A 19,342-nucleotide genomic window follows, 5' to 3' on the forward strand; every position below is an offset into this window, starting at 1 on the left:
AAAAGCATCTGACAAAGTTCAACACCTTTTCATGTGGAAAACACTCAACAATCTAGGAATAGAATAAAACTACCTCAACATAGTGAATGTTACTTATGAAAACTCCACAATGAACTTCGTATTCAATGGTGAAAGACGGAAAGCTTTTCTTCTAAGATCAGGAACAAACTGAGGATGCTTGTTCTCACCACTTCTATTCAACATAGTGGTGGATGTCCTAGCCAGAGTAATTAGTTAAGGAAAAGAAATGAAAGTGTCTAAATTGGAAAGGAAGAAGTAAAATTATCTCTTTCACAGATGACATGATCTTCTATGTTAAAAATCCTAAAGATTCCACAAAAACCTGTTAGAATTAACTAATTCTACAATGTCACGGGATATTGTGTTTTTATCTACTAAAAATAAACAACCTGAAAAACAAATTAAACAAATAATTTCATTTACAATAGCATCACCAAGAAAAAAATATTTAGGAATAAACCTAACCAAGGAAATAAAAGACTTATATACACTGAAATGACAAAACACTGCTGGAAGAAATATAAGACAAGAGAAAACAATGGAAAAATATCCTATATTCATGGGCTGGAAGACTTAATGTTGTTTTAATGTCCACCCAACCTAAAGTGATCTACAGATACAATGCAATCCCTATCAAAATCCCAGTGGCAACTTTTGCAGAAATAGAAAAATTCATTCTAAGATTTGTATGGAATTTCAAGGGACCTTCAGTAGTCAAAACAATTTTGAAAAAGAACAATGTTGGAGAACTCATTTCAAAACATATTACAAAGCTATAGTAATCAAAACAGTGAGGTATTGGTATCATGGAACAGAACAGAGATCTTAGAAATAAACCCTCACAAAAATGGTCACATGATCTTTGCCATTTGTGACAAGGCTACACAATAGGGAAAAGACAGTCTCTTCAACAAATGGTGTTAGAAAAATTGGATATGCATAAGCAAAAAAAATGAGGCTGGACTCTTATCTTACTCCATATACAAAAATTAACTCAAAATGTTTTAAAGACCTAAATGTAAAACTTAAAACTACAATATTCCTAGAGAAAACACACAGGGAAAATTTCATGATATTGGACTTTGCAATGGTTTCTTTTTTTAAAAAAAATTTTCTTTATTGACTTTTAGAGAGAGAGAGAAAGAGAGAAATATCAGTGTGTTGTTCCACTTAGTTATGCATTCATTGGTTGATTCTATGGGGATCAAACCAGCAACCTTGGAGTTCGGGACAATGCTTTAACCAACTGAGCTACCCAACCAGGGCCTCAGTGGTTGATTCTTATATGTGTCCTGACCAGAGACAGAACCCATACCTTGGTGTATCTGGATGGGGCTCTAACCAACTGAGCCACTTGACCAGGACCTGCAATGGTTGCTTGGATATGACACCAAAGCATGAGAAATGAAAAGCAAAAATAAACAAATAGGACTATATCAAACTTAAAAACTTTTCTGCATCAAAGAATAAAACCAAGTGACAAGACAGTCTACGGAGTGAAAGAAAATATTTGCAAATCATATATCTGATAGGGGATTAATATCCAGAATATATAATGAACCCCTACAACTCAACAAAAAAATTAAATAATCTGTTCGAAAAATGTGCAAAGGACTTGACAGACATTTCTCCAAAAATGATCTGCAAATGCCAAAAAGCATAAAAAGGATGCTCAACATCACCATCATAAAAGAAATGCAGACAGCCCTGGCTGGTGTGGCTCAGTGGGTCAAGTACCGGCCTGTGAACCAAGGGGCACCAGTTCGATTCTCAGTCAGGGCAGATGCCTGAGTTGTGGGCCAGGTCCCAGTAGGGAGCACACGAGAGGCAACCACACACTGATGTTTCTCTCCCTCTCTTTCTCTCTCCTTTACCCTCTCTAGAATAAAATCTTTTTAAAAAAAGGATAAAGATGGCTTCTATTAAAAAAAAAAAAAGGAAATGCAAACAAAAACCATCATGAGGTATTGTGAGTACAAAATACCACCTCATTCCCATTAGTTTGGCTACTATCAAAATAACAAAAAATAACAAGTTTTTTGTTGGTGAGAATGTGGAGAAATCAAAACCCTTGTGCACTGTTGGTGGACAAGGACTGTAAGATGGTGCAAGTGCTATGGAAAGTGGTATGGAGGCTTCACAAAAAAATTAAAATGCAACTACCATATGACCCAGCAATTCCCTTCTGGGTATTTATCCAAAAGAATTAGAAGCAAGGTCTCAAAGAGATCTTCACACCCATGGTAGTTAACAGCACTTCACAATGGGCAAGAGGTGAAAGCAGCCCAAATCATCAATGGATGAACGAATAAACAAAACGTGGCATATACCTACAATGAAACGTTATGCAACCTTAAAAAGGAAATCCTGTCCAGGCTACAACATGGATGAATCTTGAGGATATCATGTAAAGTGAAAAAAAAAAAGCCAGTGACAAAAAGACAAATATTGTTCGATTCCACTTATCTGAGTTCTCTAAAGTAGTCAAATTCATAGGAACAAAAAGCAGAATGGTAGCTACCAGGGGATGGAGGGAGCGGGGAAACCGGAGTTGCTGTTTAATGGCTACAGAGTTTCAGTTTTCAAGATGAGAAAGTTCTGGAGACCTGTTTCATAACAACGTGAATGTACTCAACACTACTGAACTGTACACTTAAAAATGCTTAAGATGGTAAAGTTCATGTTATGGGATTTTACCACAATGAAAAAAGAAGAGTAAGAAAGAGAAGCTTTGTCTGTTAACTTCTGAGTAGTATTCTGTGGGGACACAAGGTCTGAAACCACTATGGCCATCCTGTCATCACCAGGAAAGTATCAGACACCCGGAAGAAGGTAAAACAGAAAGAAAAGTCAAGGGTCTTTGAGTCCAGGACTCAACTGACCTTGGAGTTGCTCTACCTCAGGACTTCTTGTTACGTGGCATAATAATGGTTTCTTATTGCTTATGCTACTCATGTTTTCTGTTACTGAAATCAAAAGGATCTAACAGATGCATTATTACTGCCTTAAAGATGGATGTAATTTCAGGAGGGCAGGCATTTTGGGGGGGGGGGTTCAACTTTGTTGAATGGCACATAGAACAGTGCCAGGCACAGTAATATTTGATAAATGAATAAAAAGAAAGTTTAGGATCCCTCTTCGCCTACATCCTCCACCTCTTACTCACCGCCCTCAGGGCTCAGTTTACATGTCACTTATACAGGGAGGCCTTCTCTGAAGTCCCCAAACCTCCTGCTGTGCCCCCTTTAGGGCCTCCAGTAATAAGCAGCCATTCCCCATTGTCAGCACGTTCCCTGTTCCACGGGTGTGCTTAACTACACACTGGTGGGGCTGTTCAGCGGACACCTCTCCCAGCGGACCGTGAGCTCCACGAAAGCAGGAACTGGGTCTTGTTCAGGACCGCAGCCTCAAGTCCCACACAGCACCAGGCCCACGGGGCACTCAACACAGGCATTTCCACGACATTCACACTCCATCCTGGCTCTATACAAAAACTTAAAAATCCAATTTAGAAATCAGTCTTTTTGATTATTTAGAATATTGAAAGTTGCCTGTACTCAGGTTGAAGGACCAAAGAGGGTGTTATTTGTAAAGTCTGCAATAACTTGGACGAGGGAGGGGCTTCTTCAAGTGAAGCCATGGAATTTGGGTGGGTTTCAAAAGCCCGAAATAGAGTAAATAATTCCTAAGTGAAAGGTTAGAAACCTGAGAACAGATTTGTAGTGTTTTTCTTTTCAGGACTACTTCCATGTTTGTGGTTTCGGAACACTCTTATTTGACATTATTTGCTGCATTAATTTTATATTCTCTTCATCCCTCAGTGCTTCTGTGTAAATCTGCCACCAGTGCCCATAAGTGGATTTTGCGAATCTGACACAGAGCCTTTTCTATTATATTATCTATTCCGTTACCATTAACTCATTTGTAATACAAAGAAAATTACCTTTGTAAGAACTATATTTGTTCTTCAAATCGGAACAACACTCAGGAATCCTAAGAAGTATTTTGTAAAAGGAAAGAAAGTGAAGGACATGGAAGGGGAAAAAAAGGAAGGAGAATGAAGTAGCCACTGGGATAGCTGTTTCTACTACTAACGGAAACGTAATCCAGTTTTTAAAGGGTGTAAGTGGTTTAGAAGCAGGTGACAAAAACCTTTCCCAGAATGGGAAATGATGGTTTTGATGATGATGTTACCTTCTATACCTGCACTACCCAATGCATTAGCCATACAGGGGACTGTTCAAATTTGAGTAAGTTAAAAAAAAAATAGTCAGTTTCCATATTGCACTAGCCACTTTTCAAGCACTCAATACCACCACGTGGCAAGTGGCTACTGTACTGAACGGTGCAGACATGAGGCATTTCCATCACTGCATGACACTGGGCAGCCCGGGTCCAGGTATCCCTACCAGTAATTATAACCCGTGAGTGATGAAAGCATTCGGATCACCAGGAGAAATACACAGGAGAAACAGCCATATTATAAATACACAAGATCTGTTTTCCACTATATTCTCTTTGGAAACAAATTTCTTAAAAATTTCCCCCCCCCCGCCCCCCCACTTTGCTTAGTAATAGAGTTAGAGCTTGTAAAAACTGTCTCGGGCTCAGTGGACGAGCACCTGCTCTTATTCTCTGTGGAACGGTCTGGGCCTTGCACACAAACTTACAGTTTGGTCTCGTCAGCCTCTTTCTGCATGATTTCGAGAATCATGCGGCACGCTTCAGAGGTCCCCTCTGGGGTGGCATGGATGGTGACGGGCTTCTCTGCGGCCCCCGAGTTCTCCTTCCTATGGATGTCTACCCTGTGGGGAAAGAATCAGGAGCCATAGCACCGCATCATCTGGGATAGGATCCTAGTTAGTCCCAAGACAGCGCCACAGCAGCCAACGCACAGCAAGGACCCAGACAGACAAGGAAGTGTCATCAGCATGTTTGCAACCAATGCCATTCTCCAAGGAGGCGGCAAGCAGCGCAGGGGGTCTTGTGCCAAACTTGAGTTCTTTGCAGCTCCATTTAGAAGGGAATATTTCGGAGAGGCTTGCTGTGGGACAAAGGCACCCAGCCAACTTGGTAACGAAGTATTTTGTGTCGTCTTTCAAACGATCGTAGAAGTGAAGAGTGAAGTAAGCAGGGTAATTCTGCACACTGGCACAGTGCCACTCTCTGAACTGATTGCAGTTTTTAAAAGCCATATGTTAATCCAAACCCAAACACCAAATTCAAGTGAGCTTTATATATTGGAGTGTAGATAGAAAACAGAGGCATGCTCTCTCTCTGCCTCTCTTGAGTTTTGGTTTCCTAGCTACTGGAAGCCTGCCTTCTCCCAGGCCCTTAAAGCTAATAGCTCAAAAGCTTGATGACTTGATCAGACTTCTTGGGGTAGTCGTGGCTCTACTTGTTTTTGATAACTTTCAAAATCACAAAATTAATTGTATCCCCTTTTACTCTGACTGTTAGAAAGCCCAGAAGCCCAGATCCAAGTCTTTGGCCTACTTCAAAAAAAAAAAAATGGGCACACACTTTGAGAACTAACCTCACTTCTATTTAAACTTGTTGCACTTTTAAAGCCACCTGAAACAATTTTTGGAACAAAAAGACATGTAAATACAAATCACTTTCCCAGTGAAGCCAACTTGGAGGGGGAAAAAAGGGCTGATTTTAAAATACAAGGATCACCAGACAGTACTCTCCCCTCTCTCCTATCTCTTTATTTCACTCCTGTGATTATGAACTCTGGGACTCAAGGACATTCCCATTATTTGGGAGTGACTCAGATGCGTTAAGAGAAGTAGTGTTTTCTCTTTCACGTTACAAGACACTCAATGCATGACCCGAATGAAACGCACTAGGCATGTAACTAACTAATATCTGTCACTTATGTGGCGCTTTGCAATTTAAGGGCTTTCATCATGATTATTACATTCAATCTGCCTGGCTGTCCTCGTTCTCACAATAATCTTGGCTTATAGAAGACGCAATCGATGCTCAGAGAGGAAAAAATTCAAGATCATAAAGCCATTAAGTGGTCAAACTTGAACATGGGTGTTTGTTTCGAAGTCCTGTGCTTTGTTACATCATGTGTGGTCATATGAACACACAAAAATCCACAACTCCACATGGCCTTTGAATCACTACAATTCCTACTACCAGTTCAGTCTCCCTAAACAGACAGAAAACTAAATATAAGGCAAATGTACTTTACTTCTTGCTACATATAGCAGTGATTCACCCACTTCCTTTATGTAGCTATTTGTGAGTCTACCTAGGTGGCCGCAAAGAATGACTACCACCCAGCACTCTGACTCAGCAGAGGAGGTAAGAGCTAAGATAAATGGCTTCTAGGATCCCACAAAGCTCCATACTTCTTCTGTTTTAGAAATAAATGCATTCATAAGCATTAGTTTGCTTGTAAGAATAATTCTTGGTTGTGAGGTCATTAGTACCTTCTTTATGAACCTTTAGTGTTTTGGGGTATAACCTTTAGGCAACTGGCATGAAAGCTCATTAAAGCCCCCAGCTTTCTGTTAGTCTGTTAATAGTTCTGTTTAAAGAAGCCACCATCCCATACAGCACAGCCCCCCACTGCTGATGCAAGCAATAGCCACATGAGGATGGCTGGGACCCACCAGCACTCAGGAGAACCCTCAGAAGGAAGCAAAGGAAGCCCCGGAGGCACGTACCGGGACTGGGTCTGCTTAGTGATGTTCTTTATGGTCAAGCCCTCCTTTCCGATGATGGCACCAACAAACTGGGTGGGGACCAGGATCCGAAGCGGGAAATCAATCTGTCTGGCCTGAGAAGAGCCCCCAGGGGCGTGGCCTTGCTCCCTGGAAGAGTGGTCCCCACGCTGGGCTCGCTGAGGGGGCGAAGGGGAGCTCACCTCTTCATCCGGGATGTAGGAAATCTTGAACGAGTAGTTCTCAAACTGATGCCCGCTTAGCTTCTCGATGGCTCTGCAATGCAGAAGGAACAGCGAGCTTTGTTAGAGAGTAATGTCAGAGAAGACCCCCGGATCACTGGATTGACTCATTTACTCTCCTGTACTAGCTGCCTGTGTAAACGCCTGGATGCAGCGCCGGGCACGAGAGATGCTACCTCTGCTCTCTCAGTGGTCGTCGCTAACAGTTAATCACGATCTACAGGCCTGGTCAGACTTGATACACAGTTACGCATTCTGCTTTTTTCTCCACCCAAGGCTATCTCCCTCTTACCAAAGACTCTTTAATATCAGTGTAAAATTATGACTCTTATTTTTATCATAACATATATTATTGAAAATTGAGATGCGAATAACCACAAATGAGAAAAAGTCCTAACATCTATATCTTTTCTTAAATATAAATATATTACTTATAAAAATAAATTATTATCACATGTTCTTCTTCTAACCTTTAAAAATTTGTTAATATACCAAACATTCTCCAAGGCATTCATTATCCTACAATTTAATTTTTACTGGCTATTTAACATTCTATTGATTTACCACGTCTTTTGCAAATGATCCTCCATTGTTTTACATATACACATATTTATATATATATATATATATATATATATATATATATATATATATATATATATATATATATATATAAAGTTCAATCTTTTACTATTATATTCAGTGTTGCCATGGGCATCTTTGCAACCACAACTTTGCACACAGGATAAATTCCCAGTGGAGTTGCTGGATCAAAGAGTATGCAGGATTCTAACATTGTTACCCAGTGTCCTTCTGAAAAGGTTTCAACACTTACTACCCTATAGTAGTTAAGAGAACATTGGTTTCCTTGAGTCCTCAAAAGTACAGAATATTATTACCTAAAAATATTAATTTGATAGGGAATAAATACTATCCCACTATTGCATTTTAAAAATTACACATGAAGTGGAATAATTTTTTTACATGTTCCCGGCAGTATGTGAAATGAGTAACCCTATTATACTAGGCTAATGTTTAGGGTTTGTGAATGTATTCAAAGCAGCACCTTTTGATTTCAATAAAAGCAACACAGTAACATGCACAGAGGCCCTATCTACATGGCAGCTGGACAAGAACTGTGAAGGTGCTACAGCCCCAGCTTACACATGTGAGCAAAAGTCAGTAGCGAATGTATTATTGCCTTTTTCAATGCAAAACTAACTTTTTGAAAACTATCAGCATGAAAATGGGTTAAATAGTGTCTTCATGTGTGTTGAAACCTTGAAAAAGAAAGAAATCTATAATCCTGGGATATATAACCAAGGGTACGCCACATCCATAAAGTATGACCACGTGTAACCGTATTCTAGTGACGAAGACCAGACAGGCACTTCAAGAACCTCCTCTAAAAAGGAACTAGCCTTTTAAAAAACCTTGATCCCATGTCTGTTAAGAGCCAGGCTCAAAGTTAACCACTACTGAAGCACCGTAGTCATGAATGGGGATGAGAAGTGAATGGGGACAGGAAGAAGAACCCAAGCCGGGTGCTCCTTGATAACCACCACCAGACACTGCTCCCTGCTGATGATGTCACTGAGGTGGATTCCCCTTTGTATATTACACAGAGGAAAAATCGATGCTTTGGTATCCATTCAATTAGTGTGGATAAAAAACAGGCTGTGCTTCTTTATCCTGGTGCATGGAGGAAATACCAGGTTAAAGCGGATCCCGGTGGTCGGCAGAAGAGTCTCTCTAGGGGACACTGACACACGGCTGGGGCTCTCCATTCCTGACTGCATCAAGACATAGCTCCCACCTGGGTTTTGAGGCCACAGGTTAGCATTTTTTCAGGATAAAGTCTCTGCACAATCAACAAACAGACATCCTGGTATAAATGCCCAGGAGTTCCAGGGACCTGTCAAAGAGCTGCACACCTTTGCAGAAAAGGTTTGTAAACATGGGACTCAATGGACTTCAAAGACAACCCTCCAAAACATGTAAAAGGAAGCCCAAAGCCACTTACGTTTTTGCTTCTTCTCTTGTTGCGTATGTGACGTTGACAACGGCAGTTTCTGTGTCTGTGTTAACTAGGAGAGAGGGAAAAATTACACTGTCACAGGAAAAAAAGCTGCCACCCTCTGGCTCAATGTAGACAGACTTACTTTAGAGAAAAAGGCACAAAAAAATTCATTGCCCTAACTCTAGAGTTCTATCAATCTGTATCCTAATTCACGTGCATTCATAGCCATGTGTAGTCAATTGTATATACACATTTGCAATCAATTGTATACATAACTCAAAGCTGTACTTTCACTTATTTGATAAACACTTTTGCATGGGTACACATATATTTACATTATCTTTGTATTTCTTGTTTTTAATGCCTATGTAGAATTGCAATAACTAACTGCGACATGATTTTTGCCTAACTATCCCTCAAATGGTGACAAGGGGGTCCTTCCCCATACCTGCTATTCTAAAAAGTGTTGCTGGAAACCACCGTTGTTGCAAACATTGATTTGAGTTCTTTTGAATCACTTTTTTAGGCCAAACACAGAAGAAAAAATAAATGGGTAAAAAAACATAATACTTGTAATGTATATTTTCAAATTACTTTCCTAAAAGTTTGTATCAATTTATTATATTGTACCACACTTATGGTATAAGTTTTATTTGTTATAATCTGTATTTAGTTTTAAATAAGTGGATATATATAGTAATAACAAAGTATTTTAACTTTAACTCTTCATTCATTGATAAGATTGAATTACTACTTTTGTTTCTCTTTGAACTCCTTGGCTGTGTGAGTTAAACCTAGTGAGTGTGTGTGTACAGTAAATAAAGAAAACTTATGATCCCAACATGAGAAAGGGGAGATCACAAACGTGAAGAATGGCTAATAAGAAACGACTCTTGTGAGTTGGCTTATCTTTAGCTCAAAATTGCTTGCTTCTTCTCCCAAAGTCAGAAGTTAGTAAGTTCAAAAGAGGCAAGATAAAATGTTCTCACTCCAGTTCAGTAAACTTAAAGGAAAAATACTGATTTTCCCCAAACAAGCTGACATGATTAAATCAAATCTTTCCTTTAAAACATTTAAGCTACTGAGAGACCTAGCGTTAACAGCATCAAGTTAAGGATAATTCAAGAAAACCACAATAAAGCTACTTTTCAAAGTAATAATAAAACCCTTTAGTATAGGGATTCTTAATCTTGGATCTACAGAAGAGCTTCAGGAACTCTATAACCTGACCCTCCCCACCCCAAGATTCAAATTTGTGGACATATGAATTTTTCTGGTTTATAATTTCTGTAAGAGTCTCAAAAAGGTTAAAGACCACTGTTAAAGACACTGTTTATCCATTGACTTCAAAGCAGCCGCCACTCTGTTGTGGGGAGGGAACGTGCAATCCTTACAAAGAATTGCCACTACATTCGTTTGTCACAGACGCGCCCAGCCCTGGCCTCTGCCCAGGGAATGCTCCAACTGCTCCCCCACTCACCCAGAGCAGCTTTCACAGTGCAAAACAGGGCATGTGTAGCCCACAGCCGTCTGCTCTCAGCACTGACACAGAATGCGAAAGTGGTTCCCTCTCTGCTGCTTTCTAGTGCTACAGATAAGGCTGCAGACCCCCCAAAAGGGAGAAAGGGCTGGGTCTGAACTTCCTGAATAAAGCTATCTACTTAGGACTCTCAGATTCAGATTTTCTCAGTCCTCAGTCATATTCTCTGTCTTCTGACATGTTTGTCTTCAGGGACTCAGACAGTGCTTTGACTCTTGAAAGAACTGAGCTCCATTCAAATAATTTATTTCATTGGATGTAAAAGCTTTATAAAGTTTCTTAAAACTACTGAAAATGTTTTCTTGCTGAATCAGAAATCAGCTATGAAACAGAACAAAACAGCAGCTCTACACTACTACCCTGCAGTGGGGAGGCAGGTGGAAGGTGGGCACACAGAGCCCACAGGGACCTGACATAGTTCTTCCTCGCATGCCATTGTCTTGAACTTATAACATGGTCTTAGCCAGGAACTTTCATGGGTTCATGTCTTAGAGCCATCTTGCCTGATACACCCAATCCTGATCAGAATGTTTTCTTCTCCATACTGAGGGAAATACGTAACAAGAACCAAGAAATTGAATCTTTGTAAATCGCCTTCTCTCTGAGCTCTTTCCCTTCACCTTTGGGCACAGGCAGTCAGCAGCATGAAACTGAATAATGATATTTTTAATATTCATGACATGAAGAACATCTGAATAATCACTACGTGAAAGCTATTGTGTTAATTATCTTGGCAGACAGAACAGGCTGCATGTGAAAAAGAGTTCTCTGTGATTTTTCCTAAGTGAACCTTACCCCTTCAGGTTATGCATGGCTCCACTGTCTACAAATACCTTACACAGATCACTTTGGGTGCCAACTACTCAGTGATATAGGAGGGGTAGGATTTATTCCTGACCTTTTACACATGTAGAAACTGAGTCAGAGAAACTGAGTCATGAGAAAGTGAGGTTAAGTGGCTTTTCCAAGGGCTCGCAGTAAGTGACTGAATTCACATCTGCTTTTTAGGACAACACAAAAATAATCTTTACATATGTTACTATCTGCCATACCAGGAACTTGGAATCTACTTTTCTGAGACTCTTATAAAGACCTACATAATATATCAGCAACAGGTACCCATTTTTTTCTTTTTAAAACCACGGTATTTCATGTTATAGAAGGTAAAAATAAGGGCAGCAGGAGAATATGAGAGGAACCTCCCCAGAATTGGAATTACCTTCTGGAGGGTGGACCCCTACATAGTGCAGGCTTTCCTGCTAGGTGAGTGTTCTAGGAACCCATCTGTATCAGTGTAGCAGCTGGCGTTATTGTGAGAGGCTGCGTTCGACTTCAGTGAATTTTTTTAAAGACTTTTAACACGTTTGCCCATTTCTTGATGGCTGATTTATAATGAGCATACCTGACCACACCACACTAAGTGTTGAGCAGTTTTTGATCAAAAATGGCATGACTCCCCTGCCCTACCCTTCCTATTCACCCAATCTCACTCCAAGTGACTTTTTTCTTGTTTCCCTGGATTAAAAAAAGTCCTCAAAGGAAAAGGTTTTTGTGACGTGGAATAGTTGAAAGAAAAACAGCAGAAGCACTAAAAGGCATCAGAATCAATGGGTTCAAAAACTGTTTTGAGCAGTGGAAAAAACATTTCCATAGGCGTATTACATCAAATGGAGAGTACTTTGTAGGTGACTGAAGTTCAAACACTAAGAATAAACAATTTTTTATAAATAAATTCCATGTAGGGGGCCCCCCTATGCATTTTCTAGGCATTTATAACATTACTCCCAAGACAGTGGCTCCCACACTTGAGCGCACACAAAAATCACTTGGAAGTACTTGTTTAAAACACAGATTCATGAACTCTTGCCCCAGAAATATGCATTTTTAGAAGCACTCCAGCAGATTCTGGTGTAGGAGTCCTACTTCTTGAGAAAAACTCACTCCAACACATGAGAGATCTGTCTTTCTTAGCTGGGAAGAAGAAAGTTGTAATAGTGTAAATCCGATTGTGTCCATGCGGGTCACGTTATACCAGCCCGACAGTGTGTGTCCAGTGCTCGACTAAGTGAGGGAGTATATTTTTTTAAAGATTTTATTTATTTATTTTTAGAGAGCGGGGAAGGGAAGGAGAGAAAGGGAGGGAGAGAAACAACGTGTGGTTGCCTCTTCTGCGCCCCCTACTGGGGACCTGGCCCACAACCCAGGCATGTGCCCTGACTGGGAATCGATCTGGCGATCCTTTGGTTTGCAGGCTGGCGCTCAATCCACTGAGCCACATCAGCCATGGCACACTATGGAGTATTAAAAAACAGCCTGAGAAGTTATTATATATTCCTTGAAAAAACAAATTACATAGCTATATCCATACAGATATATCCATACCTCTCACACACAGATATATGAACATATACTCTAAGAAGCTTGTTTCAAAGGAGTGTGAACTTACTATTTCTCCCAGGAGTTGACCCAGCCTGTAAGAAATACAACAACATTCCTCTCAAAATTTGGTAAGCTCATTTCCTCACTCATTACCTTGTTCGACATTCTCCACTGTCCCGTACTGAGCCAAAAGTCCATCCAATACCTGCAAAAGAGAGCTTCAGTGTCAGAGTAGGAAAACAAGATTGTACTTGCAACAGTAGTACCATGGTTACCCCGAGCAAATAAATTACAGCAAAACAGGAACGGTTATAGTAATAGTATCATTAAATTGGTATTTCAGGTCTTCCACAAAAGCAGTAAGAACTGAATAAATATGTGGGACTTTCATTTGCTTATCGACTCCCAAAATATCTGTTTACTGCAATTACAGCAGAATTTCGGAGTCTCAGTAACTGTCAATCATATTCATCATGATGGCTGGAACCTGTCTACCGGTGTTGAAATGAGAAGCAGAATGAAGTACAAGGCTCACTTTTCTTTGAAAACTTTTACCATCTTCCTTTGGTTTTGTCTTAGGACTCTCCTTATTCTACAAAGCAATGGGGTGTGTATGTTTGACATTTTCAGTGATAAAAAGTTTTTTTTAAGTAATAAAAATATTAGAACATTCTCTTTTCTTGACGGTTATTTTGACTTCGTTTGGGTTGGAGAATAAAACACCACGTAGTTTGTTTTTAAATAATGCAACAAGGCCACTTCTCAGATTCTATCTTATTTCACTTTAAGGTAGCAATCTTATATGAAGTTTCACAACTCAGAAAATAAATCTAAACTGTTATTCATAGCAATTAATTCAAACTAAACAAAAAACCCTGCTCAAATTAACAAAGAACTTCCTATTTTTCTTGGTGTTCCATGGATTTTTTTTTTTAAATCAGTAAAAAGGTAAAAATGTTTTTACAAACCCATGAGAGAAAAATCACAAAGCAGGCACACTGTGTTTCACAGTTTGTTGGTGCTTGCGGAGACAGAACCTGAGAGAGCAAAGCGCGCATCCTGCATGATGAAGGAGACAGATAAACCTCAAACTCACGGCACATCGTGCACATTAGGGTACTGAAAACAGTGAGACAAGTCTGAGGACCTCTAATTCCTAGATGTAAAGGGAACTAAAAGATGGAGAAAAATGCCTTGTTAACCCATTAAAAAGGAAAGAAAGCAGGAAGACAGTAAAAACAGAAGTGACACTGGCTTACTTCCCACTGCAGGTGAGGAGGGATGTTTCGAATCTGAATTTTTCTGCTCCTGTAAAAATAAAAGCACAGACTATAACACCTTCTCCAGGACACACACTTTAAAAACAGGCTTCATCTATGTTCACTTTACCACTCTGTTCAAAGAGGATTCGGCAAGAGATTCCCACTGTGAATCATAACCATCACGTCTTAAGGTTTTCAGTTACTTTGCAGAAAAAATAAAAAACAAATCCAAGAAGGCAGAACAAGCTAAACGGTTTGAATGCAGATTTGCCTTTCCAATGTCCTACCACTAGAATTTAAATCGCCATACAGGTTCTAATATAGGATTATCACCTTCCTCCTCAAAATGTATGGTGCTGCAATTGACCCTATTTCAAAAGGTACCTAAGCTCAAATGGGATGCACGAAATCACATATATAATGTGCTTAAAAAAGATCAGGTTTAGTCTACCCCTTATTTAAAAGTGTAAATCTTCTTTTTTAAAAAGTTATTTTTAGTTTTGAATAGATAATACAGTCATAATTTAAAAATTAGAATACTATAAAAAGGTACACTGAAGTCTTACTCCCACTCATTCCCAGAAATAAACACTTCTACTTGTTGCTTGTGCATCCTTTAGTTTCTTCATGCAAATGACAAAACTGAATCTTATTTTTCCTTTTCTTGCAGAAATATTTGCATGTTCCACACACTTGTATCTCTTTTTCTCCCCACCTAACAGTATTATCTTAGAGATCGTTCTATGGTGGTAGATAGAGAGCATCCTCATTCTATTTTATAACCTGAATGTACTGAAGTGTATTTAACCCATCCCTACTGCCGAATGTTTGGGCTTTCTGCATTTTTATTCAGAGGACTTTTGGGGGTCTGTTTTTCCAGGATATCCTGCTGGTCTGATAACTGAGTGACTTAGATGGTTTCTTGTTTTTACCTAAGTATTACAATTAGGTAGATCTAACATGCATGAGAACACGTTAGATCCTGGGAAGAAAACACAAATCAGCATTAAAATATGAGAGAGATCATTTTAATTGGAAGGGCTTCACACTGAAATCCCAAAAATATCCATTTGGGGGTTGCGAGAGAAGGAGTATGATGACTACTTTTTCTTTCCTTCTGGTGTCAAGGGTACCAAGCAGTGGCTGTACAAGCCACTCATTTCTCCATGCTTTAACTTGGACAATAGCTTCAGGAAGAAATGCTACCATTCCTGCAGAGAGAAAAAAGGAGAGAGAAGGAGGTACAAGATACAGGAAATGGGGAAACAATGAAATAAATGAGGGGCTCCAGTGCTTCCAGACCTTTACTGAATAAGGGAGGCACCAACTGCATGGATCCCACACACTACTTGATGATGGCTGCTTAAATGACCATACCATACAAGCCAGTCTGTATGACCCCTAATCCTTTATCAGGATAGGAAGGAAGGAAGAAGAACTCATTTCTGCCTCTGTGCGATGAAGGCTCTAGTCTGACACAGCCTCTGGCAAGAGTTGGTAACAACACTGCTGACACTGCCCCACACAGTGGCTACATGGAATGCTCCATAGATGATGTCACAGGCCCAACTATTTATAGAAAAGCCATCAGAATTTGCAAAAAAATAGAATATTTCTCAAGAAAAATACTGTATCTCCAAGAATAAACATTGACTCCAGCAGCTAAGCAAGAATTTACTGGTAGAAATTCTACTGGAAGAGACTCATGCATGGGCACAAAGAGGTCTGAACAAAGACAGCTACTCTGTAATAACAAAGACGGCAAAAACTCTAAACTGCTACCAACGGGGAATGAATAGTTCATAGTACAGCCATAATATGGAACACCATACAGCAGTTAAAAAGAACAGTGAAGACATACGTGCACTGCCATAAAGAACTCTGGAAAGCAGAGTTACAAGAAAAGAGCTAACTGTAGATTAAGTTGATTCCATCTTCTAAGTGCACAAAGCAAAATTGTGTGTGCATGTTAAGTGCATGGAAAAAGGTAGCTACACGCAGATTGGCTGGGAAAAGGGGACATGTACTTTTTATTTGAGCTACTTCTGTCTTTATTTGCTTTTTTAAAAAATGAGAATGTATTTGTGTCTTAATCTTGTTTTAAAAAATTAATGATTTAAAACTCCAACTAGCAATGTTCTAGTGAATATAAAAGATTGAACCTGCTTAAGTATGAAAAAAGAAAACGAAATCTAAATGCTTTTTTAAAAATAATTAGATTAGGCATTCTTCTTGAAATATTATTTGACAGAATATTAATTGATTTGGCAAACCCCTTGCTCACACTGCATAAACAGTCAAATCCTGCCCAGTCCGGATCATCCCAAATCCTAACTAAACTGGCCCAAAACCATGATGTTTGCCCGTACTGTCTCAGGTAGAGACCGCACACTGGGCAATCAGATCAGTAAGGAAATGGAATGTTCACTGAGCAGGATTCTAGGAGCAATCATCTCTGAAAAGCTGGTGTGTAGCATCTCTAATCTTAGATCAGGATGGAGATGAAGAAGAGGAACCTAGAACTAAACTAGGGAAATGGCTATCACTGCAGTACAACCTATTAAAGTGGAGCTCCCTCAGGTCACTTGGGAGACTATGCTAAGAGATTATCTTTCAGGATCAGCCAGCGGTGACCAGGATCTCTGAGATGTGTCTGCTAACTCCCATGGCATCATTTGGATGCCACCCCTTGTCAAGGTACTCAGGACGCCTGCAAGGCACTTCTGCATGCCCTTCAAAACCTACTTCACTCCTGCAGACATTTCCAGGGTGTGTCCAGGCAGAACTGTTTCTTTTACACTCATTAGCTTTTACAAAGTAGCTCACTCTTTCCTGTAATTACTTATCTATGACACTGCCCACCCCCCTGATTTCCTCAAGGGCAGGCTCGTTGTTTACAGTGCCCTGTGCAGCACAGGGGCGAGCACACACAGTAGAAACAGAGAACACGGAACCCAGAGGGCTGAGAAAAGCCTGCTATTGCTGCTCCTGTCTGTTTATGGGGACGCCACCCAGGAAGGCACACTGTTTGTTTCTCCTTTGCCAGGTAGTCAAGAGGAGAGGAAATGGGAGTTCTTTTCCCGATTGCCTTTAGAAAAAAAGAATAAATAAATAAATAAATAAGTGTTTGGCTCAGTCTCTAACAACAAATGTAGATCTTTCTTCCTTTGAAATCCATAAAATATGCCCTGCTTAAAAAAAACAAAAAACAAAAAACCAAGCTTTTATAAAATAACTTAGGAAAGTAATTGGGTATAAGAAAATAATTATTTGTTCCTTTAAAAAAAGAGAGAAGTGTCACAGTTCCTTTATTTGAAAAGGGAAATCAAGGTTCTCTAAATAGAGGTAAATGGCATCTCTCATCCTCAGAGCCACGGCACTCTTGAGCAATCTCTCCTGGCTGGCCTGTCTTCTGTTTTGTTTCCCTTCTCTTTCCCAGCCATCCCACACTTGGCTGCCAGCGACCTTCTAAAGGCAAGTATAACTGGTTACTCCTGTCTTTTGAGAATAGCTCCCTATCACCACACCCAAATTCCCTCTCATGACCTGGTTACTGCCCCCTTCTCCATCACTTTGTCGTTAAAACAATTTTGCCCCATCAAACTGCTCAAACTTTGTGTGCATACTCCTTCACCAACAATAGTTTATTATACCTACAGTTTATATGCGTGCCAGGTCTGAGCCTCCAATACTCTCCATTATACCTTAAAAACAAGAATAAAGAAGGCAGTAGGAAGCATGGGTTTTGATTTTTTTTCATTAAAAAAATTTATTTATTTATTTTTAGAGAGGGAAAGGGAGAAAGAGAGGGAGAGAAACATCAATATGTGGTTGCCTCTTGTGCACCCCCTACTGGGGACCTGGCCTGTATCCAGGCACGTGCCCTGACTGGGAACCAAACTGGCGACCCTTTGGTTCATAGGCCTGCGCTCAATCTACTGAGCCATACCAGTCAGGGCTGATTATATATATATATATTTTCATTTTAACTGAAAGTAGAATAAGGCCTAAAGTCAAACAGAGAATGCCCTTTAGTGTGGATATAGACTCCTTCCCTGCGGCTTTGGGATTCAAGAACTCAGCATTTCCTGCCCTTGCATTCAAGGAGGCTAAGCTAAACGTTTTGGGTAGAAAAGGGAAAGAATCTTAGGCCCCACACTACCAGAAAAAGGATAATCCAGTTAACCCTTGAACAGCATGGGTCTGAACTGCACGGGTCCACTTACAAAGAGACTCTTTTTTTTTTCAATAAATATACAGTCAGACCTCTGTACTCCCAGAATTTTCATCCGCGAATTCAATCAACCACAGATCAAAAAACGTATTTTTGACCCATGGTTGGGAATCCATGGATGCAGAGGGCCCACTGCATGCACTGGCCTATGCCATTTTATACAAGGACTTGAACACCCACAGACTTTGGTGTCTGCAGGGGTTCCTAGGACCAATCCTCTACAGAGACCAAGGACGACTGCAGTTAAGTTTTTGGTGAACAGAAGTCATATGCAGTTTTTTTTTGACTGTGTGAGTGTTGGCACCCAACCCCCGTGTTGTTCAAGGGTCGACTGTATGGCCCCACGGCCACTGTGCTTGGCTGGGGAGCTGGTGCATCACTGATTCTGTATTCTGGTTAACCAGCGATTGGGGTATACACATGCAGATTATCCAATTTTAAAGAACTACAAGACAAATTATACTTAACCTTAGCTCACCTAACTTTTAACTAATTTAAATTGATGGTTTCCAAGGCTCTTCAACATAGAACCACACCAGGGTACTTTTTATTGAATATATGGTCTTTGTGTTACAGATACCCAGAGGAACCAGGTTATGCTTGAGTGTATTTCAGAAAAACTAGATGCCCACTGTTATGAATCTCAAGGGCCTGGCAGATATTATTTTCTGTGGTAGAATTTGTTGCTTAAAATAAAGGGGCAATCAACTGGGGAAATAAAATCATAATTAATTGTTGAGAAATCTGTGATTCTGCAGAACCATTTTACCTGCATTTTTAAAAGGGTAAAATGTCAGCATGCATATGGGGAAGATAATGCCACAGTTTTCAGGCATATGTTCAATTAGTCACAGGTCTGATCAGCCACCTTGAGAACTCTAACTCAAGCCTTGGCCATGCTGGGGGTCTGAGTAGAGAATAAAGTTAACATAAATCGTGGGAACCCAGCTCATAGAATCTCAAG

The 19,342-nt window shown here is 40.0% G+C and overlaps 1 protein-coding gene across 8 annotated transcripts in view; it reads right to left on the minus strand.

The window, feature by feature from the left end:
* IGF2BP2 (insulin like growth factor 2 mRNA binding protein 2) overlaps positions 1–19,342 on the minus strand; it is a 153,798-nt gene that overhangs the window by 31,628 nt on the left and 102,828 nt on the right. For 7 of the 8 annotated variants that reach the window (XM_053918179.1, XM_053918178.1, XM_053918177.1 and 4 more), the window contains 5 exons: positions 14,142–14,190; positions 13,036–13,087; positions 8,967–9,030; positions 6,705–6,977; positions 4,692–4,826 (listed from right to left, as the gene is read on the minus strand). In XM_053918179.1, coding sequence (XP_053774154.1) covers positions 4,692–4,826; positions 6,705–6,977; positions 8,967–9,030; positions 13,036–13,087; positions 14,142–14,190 — 573 coding nt within the window. The remainder of the gene's footprint in view (positions 1–4,691; positions 4,827–6,704; positions 6,978–8,966; positions 9,031–13,035; positions 13,088–14,141; positions 14,191–19,342) is intronic. The other variant, XM_053918180.1, reaches the window with a different exon arrangement.

The sequence above is a fragment of the Desmodus rotundus genome, chromosome 2 (genome assembly GCF_022682495.2).
Source record: "Desmodus rotundus isolate HL8 chromosome 2, HLdesRot8A.1, whole genome shotgun sequence".
In the NCBI taxonomy this organism is placed as follows: domain Eukaryota; kingdom Metazoa; phylum Chordata; class Mammalia; order Chiroptera; family Phyllostomidae; genus Desmodus; species Desmodus rotundus.